Source organism: Sphaerodactylus townsendi, linkage group LG17, assembly GCF_021028975.2.
Source record: "Sphaerodactylus townsendi isolate TG3544 linkage group LG17, MPM_Stown_v2.3, whole genome shotgun sequence".
Classification (NCBI taxonomy): Eukaryota; Metazoa; Chordata; class Lepidosauria; order Squamata; family Sphaerodactylidae; genus Sphaerodactylus; species Sphaerodactylus townsendi.
This window is the reverse complement of record NC_059441.1, coordinates 5,846,535-5,863,089: the sequence shown is the minus strand read 5'-3', so window position 1 is coordinate 5,863,089 and position 16,555 is coordinate 5,846,535. Positions and strand designations below refer to the sequence as shown.

General features: G+C 53.8%; 1 protein-coding gene across 1 annotated transcript; it reads left to right on the top strand.

The window, feature by feature from the left end:
* Window positions 1-5,365: 5,365 nt before the first annotated feature.
* Window positions 5,366-15,551, top strand: WDR76 (WD repeat domain 76). Its single transcript, XM_048482033.1, has 12 exons — window positions 5,366-5,493; window positions 5,660-5,779; window positions 5,943-5,998; window positions 7,383-7,509; window positions 8,759-8,860; window positions 9,762-9,805; window positions 9,893-10,046; window positions 10,220-10,375; window positions 11,133-11,347; window positions 12,906-13,058; window positions 14,419-14,472; window positions 15,146-15,551. Exons 1-12 carry the CDS (start codon window positions 5,452-5,454, stop codon window positions 15,399-15,401), a joined length of 1,479 nt encoding a protein of 492 aa, XP_048337990.1. The 5' UTR covers window positions 5,366-5,451; the 3' UTR covers window positions 15,402-15,551.
* The last annotated feature ends 1,004 nt before the right edge of the window (window positions 15,552-16,555 follow it).

The following is a 16,555-nucleotide window of genomic DNA, read 5'->3' as shown; positions in this document are numbered from 1 at the left end:
GGCCTCTGCTGTTTACTCCCCTTCATGTTAACCCCCTCATATTGGCTGTCTCCTTCCTCTCGTGGTGTCCGTGGAAAGTCCTTGTGATGACTCTCCCTCTATGTCCGTGGTGGCGAACCTTTGGCACTCCAGATGTTATGGACTACAATTCCCATCAGCCCCTTCTAGCATGGCCAATTGGCCATGCTGGAAGGGGCTGATGGGAATTGTAGTCCATAACATCTGGAGTGCCAAAGGTTCACCACCACTGCTCTATGTCCAGCCAGAAGCAGCCCAGGCAGGAGCTGTCCAGCGGGCGAGGGGTGCTGATTCTCTCCCTGTGCACGCCACCTCTGCTGGATGGCTACCCAGACACACGGGACTGGGAGCAGGTGGAAGGTGCTGTTGCCCAAGGAATACGGAGGTGGCTGAAGGGAGCACCAGGCCTCCGAGACGGATGCCATGCTGGTGTGGGCAGAGAGTGTGAGACTGGGGCAGGGAACACCTCTGGCCCCCAACTCTCAGCTCCTTCAGCTCCTACCTCTTGTGGCACCGTCGGCACCCTCACCAGCCCTTTCCGTCTCGTAGTGGCTGCTGCGGCCATGGTGGCCTTTGAGGCAATATCGCAGCTCTTAACCTACTGCATCTGTGTATGGTTCTCCAGTTGCACAGTGGCAGATAGGAAGGCGCTCCAAAGGGCGATCACTACTGCACAGAGGATGACTCGGGCTGCCCCTCTCCCCTCCCTTGGAAGAACTCTATAAATTCCTGAGCCCCAAAGAAAGCCCAAAGATATTCTGAGAGACCCTGCCTCTATCCAGCACACTCTCTTTTTTTGAACTGTTGCCATCCGGCAGATCATACAGATCTATCAAAAGCTAGGGACAAAGAGGTTTAGAGACAGCTTCTACTCTAGAGCTGTATGATGTTGAACTCCGGGGCTTCATGTTGATGTGTTTGGGGCTGTGTAGGGATGGGTGGAGGAAGGGGAAAAGGAGGGATGGGGTATGAGTCTGGAATTGTGTGCATTGAGGAATGCTGCTGTAAATTTCGTTGTGCGTGCACAATGACAATAAAATGCTTATGCTTATGCTTTGGGCAGGAGGGGCTCCCACAGCAAGGCATCCATCTGCCACAACAGTTTGCTGCTGTGGCAAAGGGTTCAAGGACCAGCACAAGCACAGCAGGATAGATGCCAAGAAGGTGCTCTTGTTTGGTCTGGTGGTGGACAACGCAAGTGTATCACCCTGGCTTCAGACAGGTGGGTTAGTCCCACGGCCCCAACGGTCACGATCAGGGGAAAGCAGCATCCAGGACCCTGCACGGCTTAATGCAGTTCCGCAGGGCCTGCAACACAGAGCGACTCCACCAGGGATGTGGGTGAGGCAGCTACAGTTACCCTCTAGACCAGGGGTCTGCAACCTGTGGCTCTCCAGATGTTCATGGACTACAATTCCCATCAGCCCCTGCCAGCATGGCCAATTGGAGATGGTGAAGAAGTGCCTCTCAGAACTCACTGATGTTTGCAAAGACCTCGGGAAGCTGTCCATTACTTCAACATTTTCAACACTGCTACCCTTAAAAGAATAGCAGGTAATGTTAACCCCCCCCCGCCCCCCGGTGAAGCTGTAGGGTGGGGATGGGGCGGAATATCAAGTTTGAATAATAAATAAATAAATAAATAAATAAATAAATAAATAAATAAATAAATAAATAGGGGGAGTTAATGTTTCAGTGGGGACGGCACCTGACAGTTGGCTCTAAAACGGAGAGCTTTTGCCAGGTTAAATCTTTCGGGTGCTCCAAAATGCTGTCTTGTTTGTAGCTGCTGACTTTCTGCAGGACTTTGTGCTCGTCATAGAGGACTTCGATATATTCCACGTGGGGGCACATGAGAAACTCACAATCCCACTGATAACACTGCCCCATTTTGCGGTTCACTTGCCAGACCCTCTTGCCAAAGCTCTGCCTGCCTGCCTGCCCACCCAACTGCTCCCTGCCTGCCTGAGCAGTGGGGGATGGGAGGTGGCTCCCCATCTCCCCCCCTCATCCCTTCCCACCCTTGCACCCCACCCACATGCAGCGGCAGCTCCAGCGGGGTGAATGCCAGCCTGACCCCGTCCCTTTGCTTTGCTGCCACCAGCCTGAGTGACGCACAAGCTCACACCCCAGCTCCCTCCTCCCTTGGCAGGAACTTGCAAGCAGGAGGAAGGGGAGGCTCGCCCCACCCCCCCCCACCCCCTCTCTGCCCCCTCTCTGCCCCCTTGCTCTACCCGCCTGTCCCCTGCAGCAGCACCTGGCAGGACGTGGCGGAAGGTGGCTCCACTTTCTCTGACCCTTCTCCAATCTGGGGATTTTATAACCGAGCTCTTTCTTGATAGCAGAACAGGAGATGTATTATGTGTTTACAGCAAGCCATGCAGTGCTCCATGTCTAAACCAAGAGAGGGAGAGTCTCGCGTGACATTGGGGTGGGAGGTGAAGGTCTTTGTGTGTGTCCTGAATTCCACAGGTTTCATCCCGCCTTCTGCTTTCTAGAGACATTATCTTCTCGGATGCAGCCGTTTTGCTTCAGGATTGATGGTGTTAGCAGAGGACCAGGGATCGTAGGGTATAGAATTTTATGGGAGCTGCTCCGGTTCGGGTGGGGTCACACCCCCACCTGCCCCTAGGGCATGGCCACGCCTCCCCAAGCTCCCACCTCGTTTCCCAAGGCAGGGACGGCAGACTCCCCTCACTCCCCGCCCCACCCAGTGAGACGTGAGGTATAGATTTTTTATGGGGAATTTGGGGGGTGAAGCTAACAGCTTCACTACCACTCCCAGGGGTGTGTAACACGCCTCCTGCCACACACTCCATGGCCTCAGTGCTTATAAAAAGCAGCTCTCTGAGGCAAGGAATGGCAGACTCCTGTGACCTACCCCCCCCCAACTGGCTGGGCTCCCCAGCTGGCACCCGGCAGTACCTTCTCTCTCCCCGCCAGGCAGAGGGGCAGCGAGGGGAAATGGAGCCCAGTGCAAAATCTGAGGTTTTCGCACCACCACACCACCCCACACTACGGGCGGCTGCTGTGACACTGGAATCCACCCCCAAACAGCATCACTTTCTGTATTGTCGAAGGCTTTCACGGCCAGATTCAACTGGTTCTGGTGGGTTTTCCGGGCTGTGTGGCCATGGTCTGGTGGATCTTGTTCCTAATGTTTCACCTGCATCTGTGGCTGGCCTCTTCAGAGGTGTCTCACAGAGGGAAGTCTGTTTCTCACTGTGTCTAAGTGAGAAGGGAAAGTTTAGTGTGGTATATTGTCCATGTCCCAGGGTGGGGAACCAATCATTCAGTGTTTGGGTGGAACTTGCTCTGCAAAGGTGTGGTTTCAGATGCAGGCGAACCACTTTTTCTTCTGTAACTATCACTTGCAAATATTTAGTACATTGTTTATAATTTATGTGGCAGATCATATTCTGTTATTACTGGAACCACTTTGTCTGCCAATTAATATGTATTCCAAAATGATAAAATAATTTTAAAAGATTTTTTAAAAAGACCGTGCAGGGGTCTCCCGGAGGGGAGCAGCGGAGGCAGCAGCAGCGAGCCTTCCTCCCGTCCTCCTCCTCCTGCGGAATGAGCCAAGGGGCGGACAAGATCAGCCCCATGCACGCCTCCCTTCCCAGGGGCCAGAACTGCCCCCCCCAGCAGCTGCCCCCTCCTCCCGCCCCCTGCAAGCGACAGACCCATCGCCCCCCCCCCCCCCGCCGAGCGCTCCTCCACTGCCAGCCCCTCCCCCCATCCACCAGGGCCAGCGAGGCAGGCAGGGAGGGAGGGAGGGAGGGCGGCCAGAGTCCGCTCCGCTCACGGGGCTCGCTGTACGCTTCTGCCTTTACGGCCCCGCCGACCAATCAAGCGGGAGGAGAACAAGGAGGAAGGGCGACGGGCCAATGAGCCCATTGGCCACGAGGCGGCGGGGAGGGGCTTCCGTTATTGGCTTCAGGTGGAGGCCAAGCCCCGCCCCCAAGGGATGCCCTCCCCCTCCGCTCTTTCCAAAACGGCAGCCCCTTCCCCCCCAGCCCCGAAAAACAGGGCTGCGGGTGGGTGGGGTGTGGTGGACTCTGGGACTGGCCATTGCCGTGATCGATATAACGGATATTGATGGCCATTGCCGTTATAACTAATAGGAGATGGGGGCTAATAGGAGATGGGGGCTACACCTTTGAGAGTCCATAATTTTGGACCCCCTGAACCAAACTTCACCAAACTTGGGTGGTATCATCAGGAGAGTCTCCCAAAGATACCCTGAAGGTTTGGTGCTGCTAGCTTAACAATTGCACCCCTGACAGCAGGCAGGCACTTCACTTCAGATTCTCTTTTTAAATCCACCCTCTTTGGCATGGATTTAAAGTGAGAATCTGAGGTCCCCAGTTCAAATGTTGAAAGTGATGCTGTTTCAGGGTGGGGGAGAATCCACCCCAAAACACTAGGTTTGGTGAAGTTTGATTTAGTAGATATGGACCCTCAAAAGGGTAGCCCCATCTACTATTAGTTCCCATTGGAAACAATGGGGGATGGGGCACCTTTAAATCACATAACTTGGACTCCTGAACGAAACTTCACCAAATACTTGGTATCATCATCAGAGGTCACCTGACGATAGCCTGAAATTTTGGTGCCGTTAGTCTGAAAACTGCGCCCCCTGCAGGTCAAAAACAAAAAACCACTTTAAAATGCAAAAACCCATAAATGGGGGGGGGGCGAGCTTTGGACATGCAATGGGGGGGTTTGAACCTAAGAACCACCCCCTTACCTACGTCCCTGTGGGCACATGTGGGCTTATGACGTGGTGTGGTGGGTGCAGCAACGAAAGGGCAGCGATAGGCGCCAGAGCCAGCCCCAAAGGGATTCCCAGTAGCATAATGAGGGGGCTGCGCAGGTCATAAGAACATAAGAACTAGCCTGCTGGATCAGCCCAGAGTCCATCTAGTCCAGCACTCTGCCACTCGCAGTGGCCCACCAGGTGCCTTTGGGAGCTCACCTGCAGGAGGTGAACGCAATGGCCTTCTGCGGCTGTTGCTCCCGAGCACCTGGTCTGCTAAGGCCTTTGCAATCTCAGATCAAAGAGGATCGAGATTGGTAGCCATAGATCGACTTCTCCTCCATCAATCTGCCCAAGCCCCTTTGAAAGCTAGCCAGGTGAGTGGCCATCACTACCTCCTGTGGCAGCATCTTCCAAACACCAGTCCCGGTTCTCTCGTGGAGTCTCCTTAAGAGGAGAGAAGAGCGGGGTACAGACCCGCCTTCCTGCTCCTCCTCCTGCTCGCCTCTCCCCTCCGCCCCTGGCCGCGTGGTGGGGGTGGGAGGAGTCTTCGGGGGGAGGGGGCGGCGCCACCCCGCAAGAGCCCAGGCCGGGGGCACGTGGCGAGGGGCGGGGCAGCCGCGTTTGGCGGGAAGTGCGCAGGAGGCGGCGGCAGAGCAGCGGCGGCCATGGAGCAGCCGCCCGCGAGGGGCTCCGGCGCCCCCGGGCAGGTGAGGAGGGGGCGGGCTGCTCCTTGGCCACGGGACGGGACCGGGGGGGGGGGGTTTGGCGTGGAAGGGCCGCCGCCGCCTCCTCCCTCCCTCCGTGCGGCAGGCCCGTGGTGGGTGTCGGGCGCGGGGCTTGGGTCGGCCGGACCGCTGAGCCCTCCCCCGGCAGCAGCAGCAGCAGCAGGAGGAGCAGGACCCGTCCGGGGCGCCGCTGTCGGCCTACGAGAGGCAGCGGCTGCGGAACCTGCGCGAGAACGCCGCCTTCCTGGCCTCCCTGCAGCTCTTCCAGGTACCCGCGCAGACCCCCCCCCCCGGGCACCAGGAGGAGGAGGGCCCCTCCCGGACTGAAAGCAGGCAGGGACCGGGGGGGCGGAGTTGGGGGGCGAAAAAGGTCCCCCCTCCCGGGCTGGCAAGTTCTGCCTGACTGCCGCGACCGCCTTTTCTCTTCCCAGTCAGCGGCCCGGCTGCGGAGAGGGGCCACCGGGAGGCGTCCTGCCCGAGTGAACAGGTGAGGTCCGGGTCAGGCGCACCTTCAGCGCGCACAGGTGCCTTTCTTTCGCCCGGGGGAGCTGGGAGGCTGGAAGGGTCTGTCTGCTGCACCCAGGAAAGGTGCAAGAGCTGGGCTGCCTCAGTGTCCCCTTGTGAACCAGTGGAAACAGAAGGGGCCATCATTAGGCCCCAGATGAACAACAGCCCGGGCGGGCAGGCGTGACCTTGGCTCCAGCTGGAAGGTGCCGGCCCGGGTGGGAGACAGGCCTGACATTGGCACGCCACGGAGACTGCAGGGAGGCCTGGGCACCTCACAGGCCCCAGAAGAGACGGACTCTGCTCAGGAGGGCTCTGCAGCTCCACCTGGCCAGCTGTTATTTCAGGTGTGAAAGGAGGGGGAACCCACCTTCAGCTGCACCCCGTCCATGACGTTCAGAAAACCTGCAGTGGTCGTCATGGAAGGGGGGCACTCGGCAGACTGAAGGCGTCTCGGCCACCACGCGGCTCAGTTTTTCCTCAACAGCCGAGTTGTGCACAGGTCCACGGAGGCCCCAGACAGGAGCCCAGAGGGAAGAACGGGTGGATGAGGGGGGGCCACACTGGTGCTCAGCCCAAGGAAGACTGTGGGGGAGTCTCGGTCCCCGACCAAAAGCCATGGGAGGCCAGAGGGGGGAGGGAATTGCTTGAAAAGCAGGTTTGTGGCCTTGAGGTGTGGCTGGGTCCTGCTTGCCGATGAAAGCTCAGGCCTCCTCTGTTGACCCCCCCCCCCCCCCCGCTGAACCTCCCCAAGCGGGATCTGGCCACAGTGATCTGTGCTCTGACTCGATGGCCGAGACACTTCAGTTGGTTCGAATTGCAGCAGCTGAGCCTGTGTTCGTGTGGAGGTCAGAGACGTGGAGTTGAGGCCCAGTCCCTGATGGGGCAGCCGTGTTCTCTCTAGGGCAGTGGTGGCGAACCTATGGCACGGGTGCCGGAGGTGGAACTCGGAACCCTCTATGGGCACTCATACACAGAATTCATCATGTGGGGGGCGGAAAATCACCCCCCCCACACACATACACATCTAGGCTGGCCTGGGCCACTGAGTACGACGTGCGCACACCGCGGTGAGCAGGGAGGACTCAGCTGGCGAGCCTGGTGCCTGTGCTCTGGGTGGCTGCTGCCCGAGGGGGGTAGCAGAGGAGGCAGAGATGCTAGAGAGGCACAGAGCAGTGCACGCGGGACATGCTGGAGGCTAGAGCAGGCTGGCCCCTGCTCGAGCGGGTGGGGCGGAGGAAGAGGGAACCAACTTTTTTCTAAACTAAAACCTCAGCATTCAGGTTAAATTGCCGGGTTGGCACTTTGCGATAAATAAGTGGGGTTTGGGCACTCGGTCTCAAAAAGGTTCACCATCACTGCTCCAGGGTGAAGCAGGCCAAAGCAACCGTGGAGACGACGCTTCGAAGATCGATGCGCTTGCAGCGAATAGACCCCCTGGGAGTGCCACTTCCAGAAAAGCCCGTTCTGGCAGGACCTGCAGTGGAAGAGCAGGTGAGGCGGCCCACGCAGAGTGGAGAACTGCATCGTGCAGCCCTGAGGGCGGGGGGGGGGGGGCTGGCTTCTCCAGCAGTTCATCACTTTACAGGACGGGTTTTGCTGTAAAATCAAGACAGTTTGTCCCTTTCCTTTTTTTGGCCATCAAGTAACAGCTGCCTCTGTGAAGTTTTGGTGGCCAGGGACATTTGGAGGGGTCTTGCCTCGCCTGTCTCTGCATCCCAGCCCCGGTGTTCCTCGGCGGTTGCAGGTTGCCCATCCAAATAATACCCAAGGCTGACCCTGCTAAGCGACTGAGGCCTGGCGAGGCCAGACTGGCCCCCAGGACTATCCAGGTTAGTTTGTCCTAGTGCAGTGGTGGCCAACCTATGGCACTCCAGATGTTCATGGACTACAATTCCCATCAGCCCCTGCCAGAATGGCCAATTGGCCATTCTGGCAGGGGCTGATGGGAATTGTAGTCCATGAACATCTGGAGTGCCACAGGTTGGCCACCATGGTCCTAGTGGGATCAAAGTCAGCGTGGGGATTTCCTCCGTGAGGGCCGTGTGCTGGCCTTCATGCTTCAGAATGACTGCCCGATGGGGCGTCCACATCTGGAAAACTGCACCGATCTGGACATATGATTTCAGAAACAGCAGGAAAAGGAATGGGAGGGGGAGCTGGATGATCAGGAAAAGGGAACAGAGTTTAGGAAGAACAGGGGGCAGAGGTTTGTGTAATTCTGCACGGCCTTTAGGAAGTTGATCAACCCTTTTCTGTTTATGGAAACTGGTGGTCTTCCGGGGCAATTGAGTGCCGGGATGTTCGTGTCTGAGAGAAGGGAGGGCGCGGGGTGGCTGCCGGAGGGGTCCCCAGAAGCTCCTGGCTAAGAAGCAAAAGGCTGGACTTTGGCGGTCTTTGGCTCCTTCCGCACATGCAGAATAATCCACTTTCAAACTGCTTTCAATGCTCTTTGAAGCTGTGCGGAATAGCAAAATCCACTTGCAAACAGTTGTGAAAGTGGTTTGAAAATGCATTATTCTGTGTGTGCGGAAGGGGCCTTTGTTTCCTTGTCGGGACAAATGTGGTTTCCTGTGAGTTTTAAGGATCTCGACTTTTCTTCAGAAGTCGTTTGGGTTTTGAGTCAAGGGAAGAATTAGGACGTGGGAGTCAGGAGGTAGCTCTGTTGGCTGGTTCTAAGTGGTTAAATATGGACAGGTAGGTTGAACTAGTAACCGTCTCTGCAATTTTCCTCCTTCGAAAGCCCCGTTTGCCCCCAGGTCCCGTTCACATGGTAGCTGCTGACCAAGACCAGACACCTGAACTAACAGAAGAGTTTCTGAGCGAATGGGCAAAGATAAGCCAGGTACCCTGTTAAATTTCATTGGCTTAACTTTTTGGCAGTATGAGAATTCATACTGTTCCATGGGAATGTCAACTCAATGCAATGGCAGCTGTGAAAAAGGCAAGCTCTATGCTGGGGATCATTAGGAAAGGAATTGATAATAAAACTGCAAGGATTGTCATGCCCTTATATAAAGCCGTGGTGCGACCGCACTTGGAGTACTGTGTTCAGTTCTGGTCGCCACATCTCAAAAAGGATATTGAAGAGATAGAAAAAGTGCCGAGAAGGGCAACGAGGATGATTGAGGGACTGGAGCACCTTCCTTATGAGGAGAGGCTGCAGCGTTTGGGGCTCTTTAGTTTGGAGAGGAGAGCGTCTGAGGGGGGATATGATTGAAGTCTATACAATTATGCATGCGGTAGAAAATGTGGACAGAGAGAAATTTTTCTCTCTTTCCCACAATACTAGAACCAGGGGAGCATCCATTGAAAATGCTGGGGAAGAATTAGGACTAATAAAAGGAAACACTTCTTCACGCGATAGCGTGTGACATTGGTGTCTTTGGAATATGCTGCCACAGGGAGGTGGTGATGGCCACTAACCTGGATAGCTTTAAAAGGGGCTTGGACCGTGACAGATTTTATGTGGATGGAGGTAGTCGATCTATGGCTCCCAATCTTGATCCTCTTTGATCTGAGATTGCAAATGCCTTAACAGTCCAGGTGCTCGGGAGCAACAGCCGCAGAAGGCCATTGCTTTCACATCCTGCACGTGAGCTCCCAAAGGCACCTGGTGGGCCACTGCGAGTAGCAGAGAGCGGGACTAGATGGACACTGGTCTGATCCAGCTGGCTTGTTCTTATGTTCTTATGTTCAGTCCAGCGAGCACCTCTAGTAAAGCGCTTTCTCCCCCAATCATGTAGATCGAGCACCAGAAGACGGAGACGTCTCTGCCTCACCTGGAGAGGTAACTTTGAAAAACGGCTTTCTGTCTTTTTTGAGTGGGCACTTGTTTCGTTCTCTGGCGTCTCACCTGTGGTTTGTTGTGGCCTAGTTACAAGGCCGCTCTGCGGGGCATGGTTCTCCAGGAAGACGCGGTCGCCAAAGTGGTCCACACCCGGATTTACTCCGTCGCTGTTCACCCGTCCGAAAGCAGAACTTTGGTAGCGGCTGGAGATAAGGAGGGGCACGTGGGCCTGTGGAACTTGGTGAGTGGCTACTGACCCTCTGGCGGGGGTGTGTGTGTCATAGCTAGCTCAACAGCACGTTTGCTGGCCGTGTTTGTGGACCAAGACAGAGGTGCTGCTGCTGCCGCCTGCCGTCCTGCCTGCTGAACTTCCGAGAGGGGGGTGTCAAACGACCCTTTTTTTGCACTTTCCAGGATTGCTCCTCGGGAGAGGGGGCGCATGCCTTTCTTCCCCACAGCCGGCCAGTCAGCTGCCTGCAGTTTTCTCCTGTGACCCCTGCCCACCTCCTGTCTCTGAGCCACGACGGCACTCTGCGGTGCGGAGATGTTGCGCGAACTGCCTTTGATGAGGTGACCTGCTAAAAATCCCTTCTAATAACGACAGTGTGGCGAGCAAACTCGGGTGTCCTGTCCTCACTTAGGGGCTGATGACGGAAGAATATCTGCGGTTAACGTTCTTAGAAAAGCTCCAGCTAATGGAACTGTGCTTTCCCCATTTTCTCGAATGTCCTTCACTCATCTTGGAGCAGCAGTGGCGTAGGAGGTTAAGAGCTCGTGTATCTAATCTGGAGGAACCGGGTTTGATTCCCAGCTCTGCCGCCTGAGCTGTGGAGGCTTATCTGGGGAATTCAGATTAGCCTGTGCACTCCCACACACGCCAGCTGGGTTGACCTTGGGCTGAGTCACAGCTTGCTCTGGAGACTCTCTCAGCCCCCACCTACCTCACAGGGATTGTTTACATTGTGTGAGGGGAAAGGGCAACTAAAGAGATTGTCAGCCCCTTTGAGTCTCCTGCAGGAGAGAAAGGGGGGATATAAATCCAAACTCTTCTTCTTCTTCTTGTGCCTTTTTTATTGTCTGAATCTAAATTTCAGCTGCAACTCAGTTTGGGATGGGGAATTTTCTTCATGACTCCTGTGTCTGTAAGGCACAGAAAAGAGGGCTGAGGGAAGACCGGGCCACTTTTGGAGTTTAGGGTTTTCTGCAGTTTAAGGCAAGCTTCCTCTGGGGTAAAATGTCGACATAAAAACAGCAGACTTTAGCAACAGGAATTTAGACTGGACAAGGAATATTCAGCCAGGCCAAAGTGAAGCCTCTGTCTTCTCAGGTGTATCGGAATGAGGAGTTCGCCCTCTCCTCGTTTGACTTCCTGGCCGGCGATGCCTCCACTTTGGTTGTGGGGATGTGGGACGGGAGGGTGGCCGTCGTAGACAAACGGACACCTGGAACGTCTGCTGAGGTTTCTGCCGATCTTAATTCAGTGACGAGGACTGTCCACGTCCACCCAGTCAGCCGACAGTATTTCATTGCTGCGGGAGCCAGGTAAGAACGTGCCGAGCAAATGGTGAAAATAGTGATGTTTTTTCTTAGGCGTCTGTTTCGGGGGCAGGGGGGTGTCACGATGCTCCTGGCCAAGTCGGGCCAGGGGCTCAGTGTTTCTAAAAGCAATCAAAATAATCCCAATAGAACAGCTAAAATCCCCAGCACTATGTCCTATAAACAGTCAATTAACTACTGCTTAAAACCTAAGAACGATATATAGTGGCAGTTCTGAAATAGCTTAAACAGATAGAAGCAGCCTCAGCGAGGGAGGCTTACAGTAAAAACAAATGCACGTACACACACACACACACACACCCTTTCACTTGGTGCTACAAGTAATGATGGGAGGCAGTTATACAGTCAGAGTGCCCCCATACAAAAGGCCTGCCTGCCTGCCTGTGGGGATGCATGAAACAAGGCTTCGTGCGCGTGGACTCTCGTGGCCAGGGGACGGGCTGAGGGCTAAAGGGGCCTCTTTCCACAGAAAAGGTTGAGGTACCCCTCAGCACTCTGAATCTTCAAAGCATCCCCAAGCTGTGAGCTTCTGGGGGGAACGCAGCCCTGCCTCAAAGAAGTAGACCCTGAGCTGGCTGCACGAGGGACCGACAGTCCCTTCATTTGATCGGGTGCAACACGCACACCTCAGTCCCTGGGGGCCCATTCTGAAGGAGTCCTTGTGTTGTGCGCTAGGAGTGAAAGGATCAGAAACTGGAGCAAAGTTTGTCAACATTTGTGGAAGTTGAAGACTTGGTCACCTTCTAAATTTAGCCCTCTTGTGAAAACGGGGCAGGGGTTTATGTGAACATTTTTGACTAAGGTGTGGGTACTGACCTTTAAGGCCTTACGCGGCCTGGGACCCTCGTACCTTCGGGACCGCATTACCCCATATGTCCCAAATCGACCTCTGCGGTCTGCAGAGGCCAATCTACTGGAGATCCCTGGCCCCTCCATGACGCGGCTGGCCTCCACTCGGGCCAGGGCCTTTACGGCTCTGTCCCCAGCCTGGTGGAACACTCTCCCTCCAACTGTCCGGGCCCTGCGGGACCTTGGAGAGTTCCGCAGGGCCTGCAAGACTGAATTGTTCCACCGGGCCTTCGGAGAGACCAGCCGTTGACCCCCCCTCCCTTTCTGCCTTATAGGGGCCCTAACATCTTTGGGACCCACTGTGCTTTCTGGGCAGGTTGTATGCGGGTTTTTGTGGGATACTGTTTTTAGAATATGCTTTTAATTCAACTGTATGTTTTTTACATATGGTATTATATTGTTCACCGCCCTGAGCCCTTCGGGGATAGGGCGGTATAATAAGTCAGTTAAATAAATAAATAAATAAATAAATAATAATAATAATAATAAAATCTAGAACCATTTTTAGTTTCCACTGAGCACAGAAGTATCATAGTGGTTTTCAGCTGTTTAATGTTACAGAGAAATCTATTCAGTGGGGCTGGTTGCAGATTCCGTTGAGGGCAACTCCCACCTGCTCCAAGGGCATGAATGCTTTCCCAGGAGCAAGGCAGGGCTTCCTCACCGGCAGAACTCTCTACAATTTGCCTTGCAGGAATGTTGGCATTTATGACGTCCGGCACCTAAAGGAGAGCGGAAGCCAGCCCGTGGTCCCTCTCGTGGGGCATTCCAAAAGCGTGGCTTCAGCGTATTTTTCCCCCGTCACTGGCAACCGCGTGGTGACCACTTGTGCTGATGATTACCTGAGGTATGCAGGAGAGCCCGGGAAGGGAGCTGCCGTCTTCCGCTCTTGCGCAGTAGAACGTCTTAGAATCCGAACTGTGGCAACTAACCAGGAAAGGGATCTGTGGGTTGTGGTGGACAGATCAGGGGAAACGGCAGGTAGGTGGGTCGCCGTGGGGAGAAGAGGATGCTAGGGACGATTAGGGGCGAGGCTGAAAATAGAGCCCCCACTGTCCAGTTGCCCTACGTGTCATACCTGTGGTGCAGTCATGCTTGAAATGGGGCTTGCAGGTTGAATTCCTGACGGGCAGCCCTCCTTGTCTATTGCAGGAAACATAAGCCAGAGTCTTGTTTCCCTGAAGGTGGTTTTTATTGTGGCACGCTCACTAGCGAGTTAGGCCTCACTTCATGGGTGCTTGAGGTGTGTAATCACTCTGCAAACACCTCTATAAGCAAAGTTACAAACTGGGGTGGGGAAGCAAAATGAGAGAGACCTGTTGTAAATCTTGTGGACACGCCAAAGACTTGTTGCTGCTCAAGAGTATAATCAGATTGATCTCCATTCGTCTGAGAGGCTTCCTTCTCTTGCTAGACTGGCAAAATGTACAGCCTAGTGCAGGATGCCCTGGAGATGTTTGACAGCCTGTCCCCCCCCCCCCCCCACTGTCCCCCATGATATTCCAGGGAATCCCTTGGCCTGCGGGGGGGGTGGGGTGCAGCTTGAAAACACAGAAGTCTGAAGTGAGGGGGGGGAATGGAAAAGTTGCCATTGGTGCAGCACAGCTCTGTTTGCACTGCACAGGTTACAAGGAGAACCTTTCTGTCCTGTTAGCCGTGGCCGAGATCTAGCTAGGCTCCACCCATCCCACCCCACCCCCCCGCTTGCAGGTATTTATCCTGGGCAGGGCCAGGGCAGGGCCAAAGGGCTCTTGACTGGGAACTTTTAACCTGGAACCTGCAATAGTCATCTTGGTGGATCCAGCCCAGATTTGTTGTCTGTGTTCTGTCTTTCTATGTTCGCTCTTGACTTTGGGATTCTTCTCTCCCCTCCTGACCCCAGATTTATTCATAAGCCATTTCAGGTCCTGGCTAGAAAAGCAGGCAGTGGTGTAGTGGTTAGAGTGTTATGTTAGGCTGTGGAGCCTCCAGGCCCAAATCTCTGTCCTCCCGCGGGAGCTCGCTGGGTGTCCCAGGGCCAGTCACCCTCTCTCAGCCTAGCCCACCTCGCAGGGAGCTGGTTGGGAGGATAAAACGGCAGAGGGCAGAATGTTGTCAGCCACTGTGGGTTGCTCTTAGAGAGAAAAGCGGGATATAAATATACATATATTGTGAATTTCTAATGATAATTCTGTGTTTTTTAGTAAAGAGCTTGTACTTTGTTTCAGGATTTTTGGCACCCATTGTTTGTCATCGATGGCTCCCATTCTTACAACTATCAGGTGAGTTCAGTGAGGAGGATGTCTTGGGGCGTGACCTGTGCGAGGTGCAGCTGAATGGGCCCCTTCTGCCTGCCTGTGTGTGTGTGTGTGTGTGTGTCTGCCCTCAGATGGAGCCGGCTGGATTCCGGAGCGCCGGCAGGGTTTCTGCTGTGAGAGCCGCTGCAGCTGTTCAATCCTTTCCTTTTCCTGCTCGCCAAGATGTACTGTTTCGTCAGGACCTTGAATAAAACGATGCCTCTTTGTTGTGAGAAGGGATGTTTCCAAAGCTTTTGAAGGAAGTCCTTCTTAGAGCTCTGCTTAAGCCCTCAGTGGATAAAGATGAGGATGGGGTGGGTTTAGGGAACTGTTTTGAGCTCATGACTTTGGGGGAAGGGGACTGAGTGACGGCAGAGCCGCTGCAGGTGTCAGGCAAGGACTCGGGTTGCCAGTCTCCAGGTAGCGGCTGGATATATTTCATAACTACAGTGGGTCTTTAGGTTACAAAGATCAGTTCCCCGACAGAAAATGGGTACTTTGGAGGGTGGACTTTGACATTCTAGCTCCACTTAGTCCCTTCCAGGAAATCTCTAGAAATTTCCCAAACTGGAGCTGAAATCCCAAGCAGGAACCAGGCTCAGAAAAATGGGTGCTGAGTCCCAAACAAAGAGTTCTGCATCCTGCCCTTTCTGTCTAGGCATAACAACAATACAGGCCGCTGGCTGACCAGGTTCCGGGCGGTGTGGGACCCCAAACGGGACGACTGCATTGTGGTGGGCAGCATGGCTCGACCAAGACGAGTGGAGGTCTTCCACACAACCGGAGAGCTGCTGCATTCGTTCTCCAGTGCCGACTACCTTGGCTCCGTGTGTTCCATCAATGCTTGGCACCCAACCAGGTACATTATGGCAGGGGGCAATTCTAGTGGGCGCCTCCATGTTTTTAAAGAGTGAAAGTTGTGCATTGCTGGAAAGGAACATTTCCTTTTATCTCAGAGAACCAAGAATGGTTTGGATGCTTTTGTTTTGGTTTTTGTTTATATCTGTTTGTTTTAAGGCTAAGAAACGTATTTGGAATAAAATGTATTCAATCCAATCTTAAAATGGTGTGGATTATCAATAACGGGAGCTGAGCGGTGGCATACTTTATACAAAGCCAAACAGATTTAACTTAACACGGTTTGTTCAGAGCAGCTAAGAAACCTGAACAGGGCCTTTGAATGGAATATTTCATGTAGTATTGTGAGACAGGAAGATACTTCTAGAGAGCTTCAAGAGAAGGGAGGAGGGGGGGATTAGTTTTTCTACATGCTCATTTACAAACGGCAAGAACCAAACGGGGAGGGGCCTCTTCTGCATAGTAATACTTAACGTTGCACCCCCCCCCCAGGGAAACAGAGACTGCTGGACAACAGTGGCCCCCCAACCCTCCCAGCCTGGTACCTTCTGGTCGTTCCGTTTGGGGTCCCTTTAAAACAAGCATGCAAAATGCTTTGCAGACTACTCAGCTCATGTTGCGGGACTACTCCCTGACCCCTCCTGCCTCCCCAAAGACATCAGGATGCTTTGAGTGAAGGGGGGAGTGAAGTTAGTTTAAAATTTGTTGTCTAAACGTAAGCAGGCCAAGTCCAGCACGTTTGCATGAAATCTGAGCTTGAAAGAAACGTCTTCTGGAGCAGCTGGTCTTTTAAAACTCCTCTCGGGCAACTGCCGTCAAGCCCTGGTCAAATTACACGAAACGGATCATTTTCATAATATTTAAATATTTATTTCAATTTAAAAATACTTTATGGCACCAATGATTTTATGCTAACTACATATTGAATATGTAGAAAATGTACACAGTTTTGAAGGAAAAAATGTAACATACAGCATTTGGCACATGAAAGGTTAACATCTATATTATGAAAACTAAAATTCACATTTTTCAGGTACTGCACCTTCTACTGCTTATGGAGGCAGTACGTTAACTAGGCCATACTAAGAGGGTCATTTCCACTTATAACAGCAATCTATGGAAATCACCACAGTTTCTTCACATGAGACCTGTAACGACTCAGTAGTGAAACAGAAGACAGGTACTCTGGGGCAAGACAGGGAAAACTACT

What these genes read in the sequence shown, in the direction of transcription:
- WDR76 (XM_048482033.1), top strand. Translation starts at nt 5,452, where the DNA reads ATGGAGCAGCCGCCCGCGAGGGGCTCCGGCGCCCCCGGGCAG. An exon ending in CCTCCCTGCAGCTCTTCCAG is followed by an intron (nt 5,780 to 5,942) that starts GTACCCGCGCAG and finishes TTCTCTTCCCAG; the next exon opens with TCAGCGGCCCGGCTGCGGAG. An exon ending in CGCGAACTGCCTTTGATGAG is followed by an intron (nt 10,376 to 11,132) that starts GTGACCTGCTAA and finishes CTGTCTTCTCAG; the next exon opens with GTGTATCGGAATGAGGAGTT.